The 18,588-nt window shown below is 39.0% G+C and overlaps 1 protein-coding gene across 1 annotated transcript; it reads left to right on the forward strand.

The window, feature by feature from the left end:
* The first annotated feature begins 381 nt into the window (after positions 1 to 381).
* On the forward strand, positions 382 to 17,354 carry LOC131953976 (leucine-rich repeat protein SHOC-2). The gene is made up of 11 exons (XM_059317434.1): positions 382 to 578; positions 3,076 to 3,954; positions 5,597 to 5,832; positions 7,913 to 8,039; positions 9,381 to 9,601; positions 11,322 to 11,473; positions 13,149 to 13,272; positions 13,492 to 13,626; positions 13,981 to 14,217; positions 15,430 to 15,590; positions 16,874 to 17,354. The coding sequence occupies exons 2-11, from the start codon at positions 3,162 to 3,164 to the stop codon at positions 17,058 to 17,060; spliced, it is 2,373 nt and encodes a 790-aa protein (XP_059173417.1). The 5' UTR covers positions 382 to 578; positions 3,076 to 3,161; the 3' UTR covers positions 17,061 to 17,354.
* The last annotated feature ends 1,234 nt before the right edge of the window (positions 17,355 to 18,588 follow it).

The following is an 18,588-nucleotide window of genomic DNA, read 5'->3' on the forward strand; positions in this document are numbered from 1 at the left end:
GGGGGGGCGAAGAGGAGCACATAAAACTTGGGGGGAGGGAGGGGAGACTAAATTTTCCGGGGGAGGGGAGTGGGCACTGGTAAAGGTATATATTTTCTATATAAATATATAAATAATTAAATAAATATATAAATTCTATTTCAATAGGGGGGGGGGGGGGAGGAGATGCCCGGAAGAAACTCTGTACAGACTTGACTCGCCTATATAGCTGTCCTTGTTCTAAATTAAAGCTGATTCAATTGTGTCAACGACGTCAATGCGCATTGTTGGCGTTAAATAACCACGACCTATCCAGGCGGCACCGAGCGAGATCTGACTACGAGACTTTGTTTAGCCCGGCATGTAAACACACATACACGCTGTATGGGCTCTACATTTCTGATAGGTCAGCCTTCAACTGGAGCACACAATAACTGTGTGCTGTCAACAGAACTTTCCCAAACTTTTTCGCTGCCTCGTTGATAGGACACGCGCGTCCCTAGCAACAGGGGCCTGTACTGCCAGGCATGTTGTACTGTGGCAACTTGGCCAGGCTTTACGCCAGATAAGGTTAGGTGTATTTTCTTCTCAGCGACAGGGTAAGCTATTTCTTATTTACCTTATGTACGATCACCGGCCTGGGCTTATTTTGATTGGAGTACAGAAATGTTTCTTTAGTAAGTACTTTTGTTGGTTATACGTCCGATTTTGTTGAGTTTACAGAACTTATTTTGTAAGTAATTCTTATGGATATACGTCAGATTTTATTGGATTATACAAAGTATATTTTGTAAGTACTTTAGTGGTAATTCACAACCGATTGTCCAGCGTTTCGTGTTTTTTTTTACACCCGATAGATCTATACCACCATACACCAGATAGAATTATACCACAGCCCACCAGATAGATCTATCCCACAACACACTCGATAGATCTATCCCACAACACAGCAGATAGATCTATCCCACAATACAAGAGATAGATCTATCCCACAACACACTCGATAGATCTATCCCACAACACAGCAGATAGATCTATCCCACAATACAAGAGATAGATCTATCCCACAACACACTCGATAGATCTATCCACCAACACACTCGATAGATCTATCCCACAACACACTCGATAGATCTATCCCACAACACACTCGATAGATCTATCCCACAACACAACAGATAGATCTATCCCACGATACAAGAGATAGATCTATCCCACAACACACTCGATAGATCTATCCCACAACACACTCGATAGATCTATCCCACAACACACTCGATAGATCTATCCACCAACACACTCGATAGATCTATCCCACAACACACTCGATAGATCTATCCCACAACACAACAGATAGATCTATCCCACAACACACCAGATAGATCTATCCCACAACACACTCGATAGATCTATCCCACAACACACTCGATAGATCTATCCCACAACACACTCGATAGATCTATCCCACAACACACTCGATATATCTATCCCACAATACAAGAGATAGATCTATCCCACAACACACTCGATAGATCTATCCCACAACACACTCGATAGATCTATCCCACAACACACTCGATAGATCTATCCCACAATACAAGAGATAGATCTATCCCACAACACACTCGATAGATCTATCCCACAACACACTCGATAGATCTATCCCACAACACACTCGATAGATCTATCCCACAACACACTCGATAGATCTATCCCACAACACAGCAGATAGATCTATCCCACAACACATCAGATAGATCTATCCCACAACACAACAGATAGATCTATCCCACAACACACTCGATAGATCTATCCCACAACACAGCAGATAGATCTATCCCACACCACACCAGATAGATCTATCCCACAACACAACAGATAGATCTATCCCACAACACACTCGATAGATCTATCCCACAACACACTCGATAGATCTATCCCACAACACACCAGATAGATCTATCCCACAACACACTCGATAGATCTATCCCACAACACAGCAGATAGATCTATCCCACAACACATCAGATAGATCTATCCCACAACACAACAGATAGATCTATCCCACAACACACTCGATAGATCTATCCCACAACACATCAGATAGATCTATCCCACAACATAACAGATAGATCTATCCCACAACATAACAGATAGATCTATCCACCAACACACTCGATAGATCTATCCACCACACACTCGATAGATCTATCCCACAACACACCAGATAGAAATCTCCCACTACACACTCGCTAGATTTGTTCCCTAGATTAGATTCCAGAGCCGTTGTGCAATAATATAATAACAGCAAAGGCACATCGGCTAAAATATTTTTTTTTCACTTTTAATAATTTAAGTTAGGTTATAACCATTATAATAATTTTCTTATAACAAATTTTTTATAACGATTCGATTCGGATTATATGTGTGTAAATAAACTGCAATTAAGATTTGAGTTTCAACCTTGAACATAATAGTGGCGATTGAATATTTTGCTTTTCTTTTTATGGACTCGAGTTTTTCGAAAAAATCAAAATTTGTAGTTAGAACAAGATAATACTGAGGGGACGATATGTCAAATAATAAATCTGAAATTTTACAGAAATTTTTAAAAATCTTAGTATCATTTACTGCTTTACAATAGTGCCTAAACAATTTTGTTTGGCGAATAAAAGGTCATTATGCTATTTATTATTCCATTATTCTTCCTCTTCCAAGTAGGAATAAGCACTAGGCCTAGTTAGTTCCCGTAGGAGTTGTATTCCTTGTAACAAAATCTGAAAGGCCCTTTACGTGTTGTGTATAACAGGTAGCACGGTCTACCTGTAGATATAGAGCTACATACCTTATCCTATTACCTATTGGAATTGGATCTTACACGACGATCGATTGTCTAGTCCTCTAACTTGTATTTCTCATATATATATATATATATATATATATATATATATATATATATATATATATATATATATATATATATATATATATATATATATATATATATATTTGTTTATTTATTTATTTATTTTATTTTTTTATTTATAAAATAATATGAAAGTGTAAATCGAGAAAATAATTTAATTATTTTTACAGATATATCGTAGGATGTCGGTATTGATGATCAACTGAAAAAACTGGGCGGTGTGTTTTTTGGTTGCGTTTGTTAGAACTAAACAGTCATGAGCTCTAAACGTGGAGGTAAAAAGAAGGATGACAAGCCTCCCCCAGCGACGGGCCCCGGCAGCAAGATCATCGCCCTGCCTGAACCGCTCCGCAAGGGCCACATCAAGCGGCTGGAAAACTCTAAGCTCGTGCACCTACAGTTCGGCACCGCCAACATGAAGTCACTTCCGGTGGAGATCTACAACAACGAAGAGCTGAGCGCGCTGACTGTGAGATTGAACGCTGAGAACAACCGCTTAAAACGACTGCCCAAGTCGATCTCCGCCTTGGAGAACTTAGAGCACATTGACATTCGCAACAACAACCTTTCGTCCTTCCCCGCGTCGGTGGCCAAACTGTCCAAACTCAAGTATTTAGACTTGACCGCCAATAGAATTAAAAAACTGCCCAATCCAATCCACAAGGCAGCAAGTTTGAGCACGCTTTTAGCGTCTAAAAATAGAATACGGTCTTTGCCTAAAAACATCGGGAAATCTGCAAGCTTGCTGTATATAGATGTGTCATTTAATATGATCAAGTCTTTTAAAAAAGGCGTGTATGAGACGGGGGCGTTCATTAACTTCAGCAACAACAGAATCACGGAGATGCCACCTGGGACCGTCAAAAAACCCCACATTAAAAAACTGGATCTATCTCACAACTCCATAGCCTTCATACCAGATACCATCGATCGGCTGTCCACATTGACGTGGATAGATCTATCCCATAATTCACTCGACGAACTGCCGGCACAGATAGGGATGATTAAATATCTTCATTATCTGGATGTCTCTCACAACTCAATCAAAGGTAATTTTTTTAAAAATGAACAAATATGGGCTAATTACACATTAATTCACGTCCTTTTTTGTGTCCTTGATCATCATTAATGTTCTAAAAATAAAATAATAATTATAACTTAATCATCAACAGCATCATCTTTCATGTTATATACATTTTGTTTTTACTTTTTGTACAAAAAATCCCACCGTGTCATTTTAGTTGAGGCTGTAGTTGACACGTTGAAAACACTGAGCTTTTAGTATACAAAATATAAGACTAAAGAATTGAATTTTTTAAGAGAGTCATACATGCTATAAGAGGGCCATACACGAAAGTGTATGCTATAAGAGGGCCATACATGAAAGTGTATGCTGTAAGTGGGCCATACATGAAAGTGTATGCTATAAGAGGGCGATACACTAAGTGTATGCTGTAAGTGGGCCATACATGAAAGTGTATGCTATAAGAGGGCCATACACTAAGTGTATGCTGTAAGAGGGCCATAAATGAAAGTGTATGCTGTAAGAGGGCCATAAATGAAAGTGTATGCTATAAGAGGGCCATACACTAAGTGTATGCTGTAAGAGGGCCATACACTAAGTGTATGCTATAAGAGGGCCATACAAGAAAGTGTATGCTATAAGAGGGCCATACACTAAGTGTATGCTATAAGAGGGCCATACAAGAAAGTGTATGCTATAAGAGGGCCATACACTAAGTGTATGCTGTAAGAGGGCCATACAAGAAAGTGTATGCTATAAGAGGGCCATACACTAAGTGTATGCTGTAAGAGGGCCATAAATGAAAGTGTATGCTATAAGAGGGCCATACACTAAGTGTATGCTGTAAGAGGGCCATAAATGAAAGTGTATGCTATAAGAGGGCCATACACTAAGTGTATGCTGTAAGAGGGCCATAAATGAAAGTGTATGCTGTAAGAGGGCCATAAATGAAAGTGTATGCTGTAAGAGGGCCATAAATGAAAGTGTATGCTATAAGTGGGCCATACATGAAAGTGTATGCTATAAGAGGGCCATACATGTAAGTGTATGCTGTAAGAGGGCCCTACATGTAAGTGTATGCTATAAGAATAAGAAGGCCATACATGAAAGTGTATGCTATAAGAGGGCCATACACGACATCAAAGGGTTCTATATCATGAGACATTAGGAGACTCTCGGCGTCGATGACGTTGCTGAGGGAGAACATTGGGGCGGGGGGATAAGGCGGACGGGGGACGTTGGGGGGGGGGGGGGGGCATTTTTAAACGTATTTTTCTGACGTGGGGTTGAAATTTGTTTTTAATCTAAACCTATTTCTACTAGAAATGTTAAATCTACCCCCCCCCCAGTCCTCCACGATGAGATCTGTTTTATCTACCCCCCCCACTCAAATCCAGCCCGATGATAACTGTAATGTTTAATCTACCCCCCCATAATCTTGATCCCATGATCTATACTGTTTTATTCACCCCCCCCTCCACCCTAGTCCTGCCCGATGATATCTGTAATGTTTTATCTACCCCCTACCCATAATCTTCATCTCTCATCCATAATGTTTTATTCACCCCCCCCCCCCTCCACCCTAGTCCTGCCCGATGATATCTGTAATGTTTAATCTACCCCCCCCCCCATAATCTCTAACGTTTTATTCACCCCCCCCCCTTTAGTCCTGCCCGATGAGATCTGCGCCCTCGGCTACGCCATCGACACGCTGAAACTGGCCAACAACGAGATCGCGCTGTTGCCGGACAACCTTGACCGACTGATGAAGCTGCGCGTGCTGGACGCGTCCAACAACCAGCTGGAGTACATGCCCACGGCCGTCAACAGCCTGCCCTGTATAGAGGACATCAACGTGTCGGGCAACAAGCTCACCTCCATGAAGTTCGCGGTCTCTCTCAAGGTACGCTCACACTTGATTTACAGCTTGGCGTTTTTGTTCTGTTGGGTCGGCCAGATGGATTTTTTCAGTCCCTTGCTACAAAAAGTATTGTCTATACATTTGGTCAAATAATAATATAGTAATTTTAACAAGTAGGCCTATGTCTATTATCTTGCACCGCTGCTTTTTGCTCTGTTGATATATTTTAGTAACCAATGTAAGTTTAGTATACTATCCCCCCCCCCTCCCTCCAGAGCAGTACTACTAGGTGCCATGTTTTAAGCACTATAGGTTGATGCAAGGTTTGAATAGTCTGTAGAAGTAGAGTTTCTTCCATGCATCTCCTGGGGGTGGCACTGCCCTTCCGAAACAAAAACAATGCCCCGCTTCCCCCCCCCCCCCCCCCCCCCCCCAGGAAGTTTCAAGGGCCACTTCCTCAGAGAAATGTCTAAGAAAAACACAGTGTAGAAGACTAGAAGTAGCAGTATAGCAGTATCAAACAAAGATCGTTACGTTACGTGGTAAGGACAACCCGGCTTTTCAATATTTAAATACAGGAATCAAATTACAACAAATATAAATGTGTTTTACACACCAAAGTAGTGTGTTTTACACACACAAGTAGTGTGCTTTACACACCACGGTAGTGTCATTTACACACAAAAGTAGTGTGCTTACACGCCAAAGTAGTGTGCTAAACACACCAAGGTAGTGTGAAAAATAAATGCCAATGTTCCATCCTGTTTGTAGTTAGCGCCATCTCGTGTTACTGAAAAACTGCATCATAAATTTTTAATGAAACCGGCGGTATATCAAATTTTATCGATCGACCATAGTTAGGTTTCAAACAGTGAAAAACTAATTAACTTTTTATTGTTCTTATAGTAAAAGACATATTTTTTTACAACAAATCTAAAAAAAAAACTGATTTCATGTGATTTTTTCTTAATGAACATGACTAATTGCAATTTAAAAGTATCATTAAATAAACTGGGAGTGATCTCCCCTAAACTTTCTCGAACATTCATATATAACACTACGGTGGATGGTAACTCGGGATATAGATATGATTTTTAATCCATTTAAAAAAATTACTTACACTTTTAAAAGTACTATAAAATCTCGTAGAAAAAAGAATTGTTCACCAAGTGAACGCCAAACAATCTGTGTAAAATAGTGCGGAATATTAATAGTATTTTATAAATTCACATTCGTTTTTTCAGAAATCGGAAATAACGTAAATGACTATTTCCGGTCAACGGAAATTACTTAAATTTGACAGAAGGCAGATAATTAGATCTTTTACTTACACGTGAAATTTGATTTATCTATCTGAAACAGTACTCAAGTTATAGGCTTTTGAAAAATTGAAAGTAGAATAAGTTCCACTTCCAGTTACCGGAAATCACTGAAAAGTGGATACAGAATTACACATTTGATATAATAATTATATATGTAATTTCATCAACCTTGCTATAACGGTACTCAAGTTATCGTGTTTACAGACACACATACACACACACACACAGACATACTGACAAGATTGCAAAACTGTTTTTCCGACCCAGGGAGGTGTAAAACGTCGAGATTTGCAAAAATCTGGATTTTTTTGCACGATTACAATACTTTCTCTATATTCTGTATACGTGAAAGTAAATATTGTCTATATCCCGAGTTGCTATCCCCCGTAGTGTTATACAAGAATATTCGAGAAAGTTTAGGGGAGATCACTCCCGGTTTATTTGTTTGCACGATTACAATACTTTCTCTATACTTCGAATACGAGAAAGTAAAAATTGAAATACGTTAATTAAATGAATGATACATAAAAAAATAACTTAAACAGTTTTTTCCCCATATATTCGATAGAGTCTGTCAAAGGGTCTAGTCAGCCTACAGTTTGTCTGTTACAGGGTCTAGTCAGCCTAAAGTCTTTCTGTTACAGGGTCTAGTCAGCCTAATGTCTTTCTGTTACAGGGTCTAGTCAGCCTACAGTCTGTTACAGGGTCTGGTCAGCCTACAGTTTGTCTGTTACAGGGTCTAGTCAGCCTAATGTCTTTCTGTTACAGGGTCTAGTCAGCCTAATGTCTTTCTGTTACAGGGTCTAGTCAGCCTACAGATCGCCAACAACAAGGTGGAGGTTGTGCCTGATGACATCAACAAGATGAAGACACTGGTCACGCTTGACTTGTCGTGTAACGGCATCAAGGAGCTGCCGTCCACGTTAGGTGAGGGACATCTCTATCAGTCAATCACTACACACACATGGGAATATCTCTATCAGTCAATCACTACACACATGGGAATATCTCTATCTGTCAATCACTACACACATGGGAATATCTCTATCTGTCAATCACTACACACATGGGAATATCTCTATCAGTCAATCACTACACACGTGGGAATATCTCTATCAGTCAATCACTACACACACAGGGGAATATCTCTATCAGTCAATCACTACACACACAGGGGAATATCTCTATCAGTCAATCACTACACACACATGGGAATATCTCTATCAGTCAATCACTACACACATGGGAATATCTCTATTAGGCAATCACTACACACATGGGAATATCTCTATCAGTCAATCACTACACACACATGGGAATATCTCTATCAGTCAATCACTACACACATGGGAATATCTCTATTAGGCAATCACTACACACATGGGAATATCTCTATCAGTCAATCACTACACACACATGGGAATATCTCTATCAGTCAATCACTACACACATGGGAATATCTCTATTAGTCAATCACTACACACATGGGACTATCTCTATCAGTCAATCACTACACACACATGGGAATATCTCTATCAGTCAATCACTACACACACATGGGAATATCTCTATCAGTCAATCACTACACACACATGGGAATATCTCTATCAGTCAATCACTACACACACATGGGAATATCTCTATCAGTCAATCACTACACACACATGTTATCATGGAGTGACTGTTTGAAACGTTTACCCCTCTATACCTTACCTACCTCAACCTCTTTAGGGTTTTTATTGTTGAATTAGTTTCTTACTGTCGACTCTCTGTATTAAAATATTGGCATAACAATCCAGGCAAATAATCCCACATATTGGCATAACAATCCAGGCCACTAATCCCAAATATTGGTATAACAATCCAGGCCATTAATCCCAAATATTGGCATAACAATCCAGGCCACTAATCCCAAATATTGGCATAACAATCCAGGCCACTAATCCCAAATATTGGCATAACAATCCAGGCAAATAATCCCAAATATTGGCATAACAATCCAGGCCACTAATCCCAAATATTGGCATAACAATCCAGGCAAATAATCCCAAATATTGGTATAACAATCCAGGCCATTAATCCCAAATATTGGCATAACAATCCAGGCCACTAATCCCAGATGAACCCGTCACCAGTGTCTACTTGGCACCTATCTTTTCAAAGAAGGAACTAAAATAGGCCTCGGCTGATAAGATCGTATTGCTGGAACTAACGTAAGAACAACAACTCTTATCAAAATACTAATCCTACTTCATACATCCCCTGCAGGCCTGGTCAAGACGCTGAAGGTGCTGAATCTGTCCCAGAATAAGATCAAAGAGCTGCCAGACACACTGGGCAAGGAGCAGGTGCTGACCTTCCTGGACGTGTCACAGAACAGACTCAGCCAGCTGCCGCCTGACCTGAGGAAACTCAGGAACCTGGAGACTTTCCACATACACAAGAATGAGATCACCACAATACCCAAGTCTATCGAGTTCCTCTATCAGGTGATACAACATTTTAGACCACAATACCCAAGTCTATCGAGTTCCTCTATCAGGCGATACAACATTTTAGACCACAATACCCAAGTCTATCGAGTTCCTCTATCAGGTGATACAACATTTTAGACCACAATACCCAAGTCTATCGAGTTCCTCTATCAGGTGATACAACATTTTATACCACAATACCCAAGTCTATCGAGTTCCTCTATCAGGCGATACAACATTTTAGACCACAATACCCAAGTCTATCGAGTTCCTCTATCAGGTGATACAACATTTTAGACCACAATACCCAAGTCTATCGAGTTCCTCTATCAGGTGATACAACATTTTATACCACAATACCCAAGTCTATCGAGTTCCTCTATCAGGTGATACAACATTTTAGACCACAAAACCCAAGTCTATCGAGTTCCTCTATCAGGTGATACAACATTTTAGACCACAATACCCAAGTCTATCGAGTTCCTCTATCAGGTGATACAACATTTTAGACCACAATACCCAAGTCTATCGAGTTCCTCTATCAGGTGATACAACATTTTATACCACAATACCCAAATCTATCGAGTTTCTCTATCAGTTTATACAACACTTTAGACCACAATACCCCATTAAATATCAGATTTCCTTGACCAAGTGCGTTCATTAAATATCAGATTTCCTTGACCAGGTGCCGTCATTAAATATCATATTTCCTTCACCAGTTGCGGTCATTAAATATCATATTTCCTTTATCAGGTGCCGTCATTAAATATCAGATTTCTTTCACCAGGTGCGGTCATTAAATATCATATTTCCCTGAGCAGGTGCGGTCATTAAATATCATATTTCTTTCACCAGGTGCGGTCATTAAATATCATATTTCTTTCACCAGGTGCGGTCATTAAATATCATATTTCCTTTATCAGGTGCCGTCATTAAATATCAGATTTCCCTGACCAGGTGCGGTCATTAAATATCATATTTCTTTCACCAGGTGCGGTCATTAAATATCATATTTCCCTGTCCAGGTGCCGTCATTAAACATCATATTTCTTTCACCAGGTGCGGTCATTAAATATCATATTTCCTTGTCCAGGTGCGGTCATTAAATATCCTTCACCAGGTGCGGTCATTAAATATCATATTTCCTTGTCCAGGTGCGGTCATTGAACATCAGAATTCTTTCACCAGGTGCGGTCATTGAACATCAGATTTCTTTCACCAGGTGCGGTCATTGAACATCAGATTTCTTTCACCAGGTGCGGTCATTGAACATCAGATTTCTTTCACCAGGTGCGGTCATTGAACATCAGATTTCTTTCACCAGGTGCGGTCATTGAACATCAGATTTCTTTCACCAGGTGCGGTCATTGAACATCAGATTTCTTTCACCAGGTGCGGTCATTGAACATCAGATTTCTTTCACCAGGTGCGGTCATTGAACATCAGATTTCTTTCACCAGGTGCGGTCATTGAACATCAGATTTCTTTCACCAGGTGCGGTCATTGAACATCAGATTTCTTTCACCAGGTGCGGTCATTGAACATCAGATTTCTTTCACCAGGTGCGGTCATTGAACATCAGATTTCTTTCACCAGGTGCGGTCATTGAACATCAGATTTCTTTCACCAGGTGCGGTCATTGAACATCAGATTTCTTTCACCAGGTGCGGTCATTGAACATCAGATTTCTTTCACCAGGTGCGGTCATTGAACATCAGATTTCTTTCACCAGGTGCGGTCATTGAACATCAGCTCTAACATGATTAACGAGATGGTGCTACCAAAGACCTTGACCCACCTGTACCTGTCAGACAACCCACTGACCCTCAACTATGACGACCACAAGTCGCTGTTTTTTGTCATGGGGGACAAGGATCACATTCGGTTAGTTTTGGTATGAGGGTGACACCATTAGGGTGACACCATTATGGTGACATCATTAGGGTGACAAGGATCACATTCGGTCAGTTTTGGTATGAGGGTGACACCATTAGGGTGACACCATTATGGTGACATCATTAGGGTGACAAGGATCACATTCGGTCAGTTTTGGTATGAGGGTGACACCATTAAGGTGACATCATTTGGGTGACACCATTAGGGTGACACCGTAAGGGTGACACCATTATGGTGACACCATTAGGTTGACACAATTAAGGAGACACTTTTAGGGTGACACCATTAGGGTGACACAATAAGGAGTACACCATTAGGGGTGACAACATTAGGGTGACACAATTAGGGGTGACAACATTATGATGAGTCCACTATTTGCACTTGGTCAACATTACTTACCACTTCTAATATTTTATAAGCGTTCAGCTGCTGTCTAATATTTTATATATCGCTGTATATAAAACAAGGGGAGAGAAATGCTGCAGGCCTTATATGAGCATATAACACTACTATACAGCATGAATGAAAACAGGGGAAGAAATCCAGTATACCTTTATGAGAACTAAAGAACGATCCTGCAAATCTGGCATTGATCTAGCCATTCGTCAAATTGAATCAATATCTGATGTGCATGGCTGGCATTTAATGGTCCGGTTGTTAGACGTTCCTGAGGGAAATACGACTTTGTTCTATGATTGAAATGGCTGGTTTACGAAGGATAAGGTTGTGTGTGTCGGCTGGTCTGCTTTACAAGATCGTAAACTACACACCGATCAAAGTTTGTCTTTGATCGTGACTCAAAGAATGAACGATACAGAGGACAAAGGGAAACAACCGAACAACGCTCCAATAGACAAGGGGAACCAATCGAACAAAAATCAACAGCGGTCATTGATCTACCGTGGTGTTGTTATAGATGTTATCATCAATAACTCACCAGGGGTCCAACATTGGCTTATTTTTTCTTCTTCGTTGTACTTAATATATTCTATATTGTAGGTGAACTGCGCGGTTTCTCTAGATTTGCAAGTTACCCGTACATTTTTTCTCTTAGTCGGCTGTTCAGTGGCCTGAGTCTAGATCCGAGGAAGTTGGTATTGATACCTTAAAATAGCTAAAACAAAAATCAAATATGGGTTAGATATCTATTTGATCAGATTTTAATGTCCTAACATAAAGCCTGACTACAATATTATTTCTGGACAGAACACTCTGATCAACTGCCATAATCTATATATATAATTATCTTGTGGGAGACGTTAGAAAACAAGCTGGTTTGGTGAGCGGTGGTTCACTCTAAATGTTTAAAATCATAGAGCCGGGTTCAGCGACGGCTATTAGGGGCAGATAATAAACTTAGAGGAGGTAACTACGAGGAGGCTGCTTTCACGGGGGGGGGGGGGGGGGGGGGAAGTGTTTTAAAGCAAATATTTTCAGTGGCAGCATTGGTACTGTCGAATTCACAAATTATGAATTACCGAAAAGTATAAAATAAAACAACTAAATAGTGGCGTATGATACGCCGCGGGTCGGCTCGTTATTAATATTTAAAAAAAAAACCGGACCAGTTATGTTAAAACAGCTGTTTGTGATGGGCTAGTGTTTTAATGCTTGATTGTGACATCGGTAGACATCGTTATGTAATTATATTTTACGTTACCAGGAATCTCACCCATCTCGAATTATGCAAACTTGATCTGGACGAATTGCCTCCTGCCTTGTTTAACTGTCGTCTGCTCAAAGTCTTAAATATTTCTGATAACCGTTTGAGGACATTAAGCGACCAGGTAAGCTTCCTGTTGACTTTTACATTCAATGTAAAGCTCAACGCATCTTTTCGAGAAAATAATATATAATTATTTAAAATAATTTTGATTCCTTTTAAAGATCAATGATTAGTTAATAAAATATATTTTTTTCTTCAAATTTCAATGATTACTTTAAAATAGTTTTGTTTTCGTGTAAAGATCAACAATTACTTTAAAATAGTTATGTTTTTTTAAAAGACTTGCAAACTTCGGGCACTTGAAGAACTGGATGCTAGCAGGAATAACCTTGAGGACTTGCCTGGCGCGCTCAGCAATTTACATAATCTCAAGGTCATTAAAGTTACAGAGAATGGCATCACAGAATTTCTTCCTGTAAGTTTTAATCGCATCGCAAAATTTCTTATATATATGTATATATATATATATGTATATATATATATCTTATATATATATATATATATATATATATATATATATATATATATATATATATATATATATATATATATCTTATATATATATATATATATATATATATATATATATATATATATATATATATATATATATATAGTCAGATTTGACATTGTAGGACATCCACTGTTCCCCTCAATACGTTCATGTTCCACTGTTCCCCTATATAAGGCTTTGTTCCCCTGTTTCCCTTCCCATTACATATTCATGTTCCCCTGTTCCCCTGAACATGTTCCTGTCTGCCTTGAGCAGGGCATCTTAAAGCTGAGCCACCTGGAGGAGCTGGACATGAGCTACAACAGGATGCGCCTTATGCCAGACGACTTCGGCAACTTGAACAAGCTCAAGAAACTGGACCTCTCCAACAATGAGCTGGTCATCTTCCCACAGGACCGGGTCGACGTCCTGGCTTCACTCATTGAGCTCAACGTTTCCAAGAACCACATTGACGTCATGCCCATGGGTTTCCCTTACCTCTACCGTCTCAAGGTAAGCTTCATCAGAACTGGACCCTACCGTCTCAAGGTAAGCTTCGTCAGAACTGGACTCTACCGTCTCAAGGTAAGCTTCGTCAGAACTGGACTCTACCGTCTCAAGGTAAGCTTTGTCAGAACTGGGCCCTACCGTCTCAAGGTAAGCTTCATCAGAACTGGACCCTACCGTCTCAAGGTAAGCTTCATCAGAACTGGACCCTACCGTCTCAAGGTAAGCTTCATCAGAACTGGACCCTACCGTCTCAAGGTAAGCTTCATCAGAACTGGACCCTACCGTCTCAAGGTAAGCTTCATCAGAATTGGACCCTACCGTCTCAAGGTAAGCTTCATCAGAACTGGACCCTACCGTCTTAAGGTAAGCTTCATCAGAACTGGACCCTACCGTCTCAAGGTAAGCTTCATCAGAACTGGACCCTACCATCTCAAGGTAAGCTTCATCAGAACTGGACCCTACCGTCTCAAGGTAAGCTTCATCAGAACTGGACCCTACCGTCTCAAGGTAAGCTTCATCAGAACTGGACTCTACCGTCTCAAGGTAAGCTTCATCAGAACTGGACCCTACTGTCTCAAGGTAAGCTTCATCAGAACTGGACCCTACCGTCTCAAGGTAAGCTTCATCAGAACTGGACCCTACCGTCTCAAGGTAAGCTTCATCAGAACTGGACTCTACCGTCTCAAGGTAAGCTTCATCAGAACTGGACCCTACCGTCTCAAGGTAAGCTTCATCAGAACTGGACCCTACCGTCTCAAGGTAAGCTTCATCAGAACTGGACCCTACCGTCTCAAGGTAAGCTTCATCAGAACTGGACCCTACCGTCTCAATGTAAGCTTCATCAGAACTGGACCCTACCGTCTCAATGTAAGCTTCATCAGAACTGGGCCCTACCGTCTCAAGGTAAGCTTCATCAGAACTGGACCCTACCGTCTCAAGGTAAGCTTCATCAGAACTGGGCCCTACCATCTCAAGGTAAGCTTCATCAGAACTGGGCTCTTAACACTCACATGACATCTGGAGTGGTATGTTACGGTATCTGGAGGGGTGTGTTATGATATCTGGAGTGGTGTTTTATGATATGAGTGGTGTGTTATAACCCCTGGAGTGGTGTGATATGACATCTCATAGATCACCTTTTGAACATTACCTTTGAACTTAAACTGGTATTTCATCGCCTAACCTAAACACTAACTACTTCACCCCTGTTCTCAGGTGCTTAACGCCAGCGGCAACGATCTGAAGGCACTGCCTGGAGATTTTGACAAGATGAAATCCGCCGAACTTTTGGACTTCTCAGACAACGTCATCGAATCTCTGCCAGAGAGTATCTGCAAGCTGCCTGCTGTCAGGGAGTTGAATGTATCTAACAATAAGTAGGTCACACTCAGGGAGTATATATATTGCTATATAACAAAAAATAAAAATAGAAAACACCACACATCATAAAATTTTGGTTTTTAAAAATAAAAAATAGTAAACACATGAATTAGAACTAAACATATTTCGCAGTGATTGTTGCTTCAAGTTTCTCAAAAAGTATTTTCTATTCTGCTAACAATAACAAAAATTAACAGCACTAGCAGACCTAATTTTAAAAAAAATAATAATACAGACTTGTGTCATTCAACAGAAGTTGTCAAGAACCCAAAACATTAACAACCTACTCAGAGGCGTATCCAGGTTTTCGTTGTAGGGGGAGCGAAAAGAGCAAAAAAAATGGCGCCGAATTTTTAACACGTTCTATATACGTGTATTATATATATATATATATATATATATATATATATATATATATATATATATATATATATATATAAAATTACTAGCTGTATGCCATTACTTCGCTATGATGTAAAATAAATTGAAAGTAGCACTCTGAAGAAATAAAGAAAAAACACACAATGTAGGCCGACAAAACAAAAAATCATAATCTAAAATATTCAACTTCATTCACTACTGTCCGGTCACTTTAGGTCAATTATCCAACCCAGTGTATATTTAGGTGTGACATTAATGTCGCTCTACACAATTGTGGTGGTGAGGTGTGGGGGGGGGGGGGGAGATAACCAACTCAGAGTGAACATAGCGTTAGTTTTTAGATGACTTTTCTAAACATACATATATATTATACAAATATATATTACACAAATACATATTACAGAAATAGATTTAAATAAGTAGCAGTAGTATTATGACAATGTTTTTTTACAGAGGGGTATATATTTAAAGTGATCATGTGTGAAGTTTTATGTATAACATTTTCTAATTCAATTATTCGTAAGCAAATACATTATACAGTTGACTTAAACTTAACACCCCTCTTGCCAAGTGGTACTACCCGTAGAGGTTTTTTAAACATTGCAATGCATCGTAATGGTTATTTTTAAAATGGCAAACTGAGGCAGCTGTTAATACGTGTTGTAAACGTAGACACAACTAGACTAGTACAATAATGCTTAATTGCTGCATGAATAGAAGTCTTGTGATTTACATAGATGTGCCGACCAAAAATATTTTTTTTAACAAATATCATTGTTTAAAACTTTAAAAAGTTTCCATAAAGGCGCCACTTTGCTGAAAATGGCCAGAGGGGGAGCGGCCGCTCCCCCTGCTCCCCCCTGCGTACGCTACTGAACCTACTTTAAAACTATTCCAGAATTACGCTCGGATTTCCAAAAGCCTGGGAGACCTTACGGTCTCGGTGTGACATCAAACAGAACGAGCAGTCGTCAAGCAAGAAACGTGACCCGCAAGATCGACCAATCAAAGAGCCGCCTCCAAGTTCACCAAAAAGCGCGAGGAAGAAAAAGGGAGGCCGGAAGTCTGCCCCTCCAGGGAAATAACTGGATTAGGATAAAGTTTTTACTACCACAAGCTACTGTACATGCAATACTGTCATTCTTGAAATTAGAAATCATTTTATTACTGTAACTAATTGTATAATTTATCTGTGAAAACGACATATAAGCCACATTTTTTTTCTATGATAATATATACCTATATAACCTAATTTAAACTAATTTAAATTTTCTCCTTCAATCTTGTGTTTTTTTAATTAACTGTGATAAAATCGTTGTTGTACTCAAAAGTATATACATATATATATATATATATATATATATATATATATATATATATATATATATATATATATATATATATATACATATATATATATATATATGTATATATATATATATATATATATATACATACATATACATATACATGTATAATCCATTTTAAAGCTGCCTGGCGGTAAAAATAAAATTTTTGAAACTACACAAAATGTGGAGCGGATATAACGGTGGAATGAATATATGATAAAAGAAGATTTGTTAATGTAGGATATAACTTCCATGAGCTTATACATATACATTTACAAAGAATAATCTTATCGAGTAGCCATACCATAAAATGGTACAGTTAGTATTGTCGAAAGCATCATCACATCGATTAAAATGTAACTATACATTTGAAATGTTCACCATTGAAAATCAGAATTAAAGTAAGTGATTGATTGTATCTTGACAAACTGCTCTTTATTGATTTCATAAATATTTAACCTCAGGTTTCGTTTCACGTGATACTTTGTTCTACAAACAAAGACTATGAATAAAAACATTTTAAACATGTTGTCAAGTGTTTATTTTTACCCTTTTTTCTCATTTTTGTTACTACAGTTTTGTTATCACTATTTTTTGCTTTGTTTTTGATGAAGATAGATTTAGATATGCTTCTTGCTTATTTTTGTCAACAGCCGAAATAAATCAATACTTTCCTATTTTTTCATGTAAATTTATGAAATTGGCAGAGTAATCCAAGGGAGTTAACAAGCAAAATATTTTACTTAGCTATCAGTACACTCCCTTTATTCCGATCCTTGATGAGAACAAATTGAATTAATCTGCTATTAAAATTTCTCCTATACAAGTTTCAGGATGTGACGTAGTGCATTTACTGCTCGCACTTTCAGATACAAATTGTGGCAACATATTAAACCATGGCCTTTAAAATCTGTATTGTAAGGAATGTGCCGTGACCTGCAGTACTGTATAGTGTCATACACTGGACACAAAGTTGACATACAATTACCTGCTTTGATAAAAATTAAAGAGACCTAACTTTTAAAAAGTAATACCAACATGTATTTAAAAGTAAATTAAAAACCATCTTTAGACCTAGCGATCCATTGGGTAGATACAGTAGAGTTCATGTTCTTGACCTCGGCATATGAAGGGAAAGTGTGGTTAGCACTTTGCCCAGCAGCCTTTACTTTCCCTAACAATACCAACATGAGATAGGTACCCATCAGAGCTGGGTGGACTCAGGGAAGTTCTAACTTAGACCCAGATTCGAACTCGAGACTTC

This window comes from Physella acuta, unplaced genomic scaffold (genome assembly GCF_028476545.2).
Source record: "Physella acuta isolate Inbredline_101_S28 unplaced genomic scaffold, ASM2847654v3 ptg000967l, whole genome shotgun sequence".
Lineage (NCBI taxonomy): Eukaryota > Metazoa > Mollusca > Gastropoda > Physidae > Physella > Physella acuta.

Bases quoted from the DNA above. Each gene is read 5' to 3' on its own strand.
- LOC131953976 (XM_059317434.1), top strand. From the start codon at position 3,162: ATGAGCTCTAAACGTGGAGGTAAAAAGAAGGATGACAAGCCTCCCCCA. The intron at 8,040-9,380 runs GTGAGGGACATC...CATCCCCTGCAG, and splicing joins GGAGCTGCCGTCCACGTTAG to GCCTGGTCAAGACGCTGAAG. The intron at 13,627-13,980 runs GTAAGTTTTAAT...TGCCTTGAGCAG, and splicing joins GCATCACAGAATTTCTTCCT to GGCATCTTAAAGCTGAGCCA.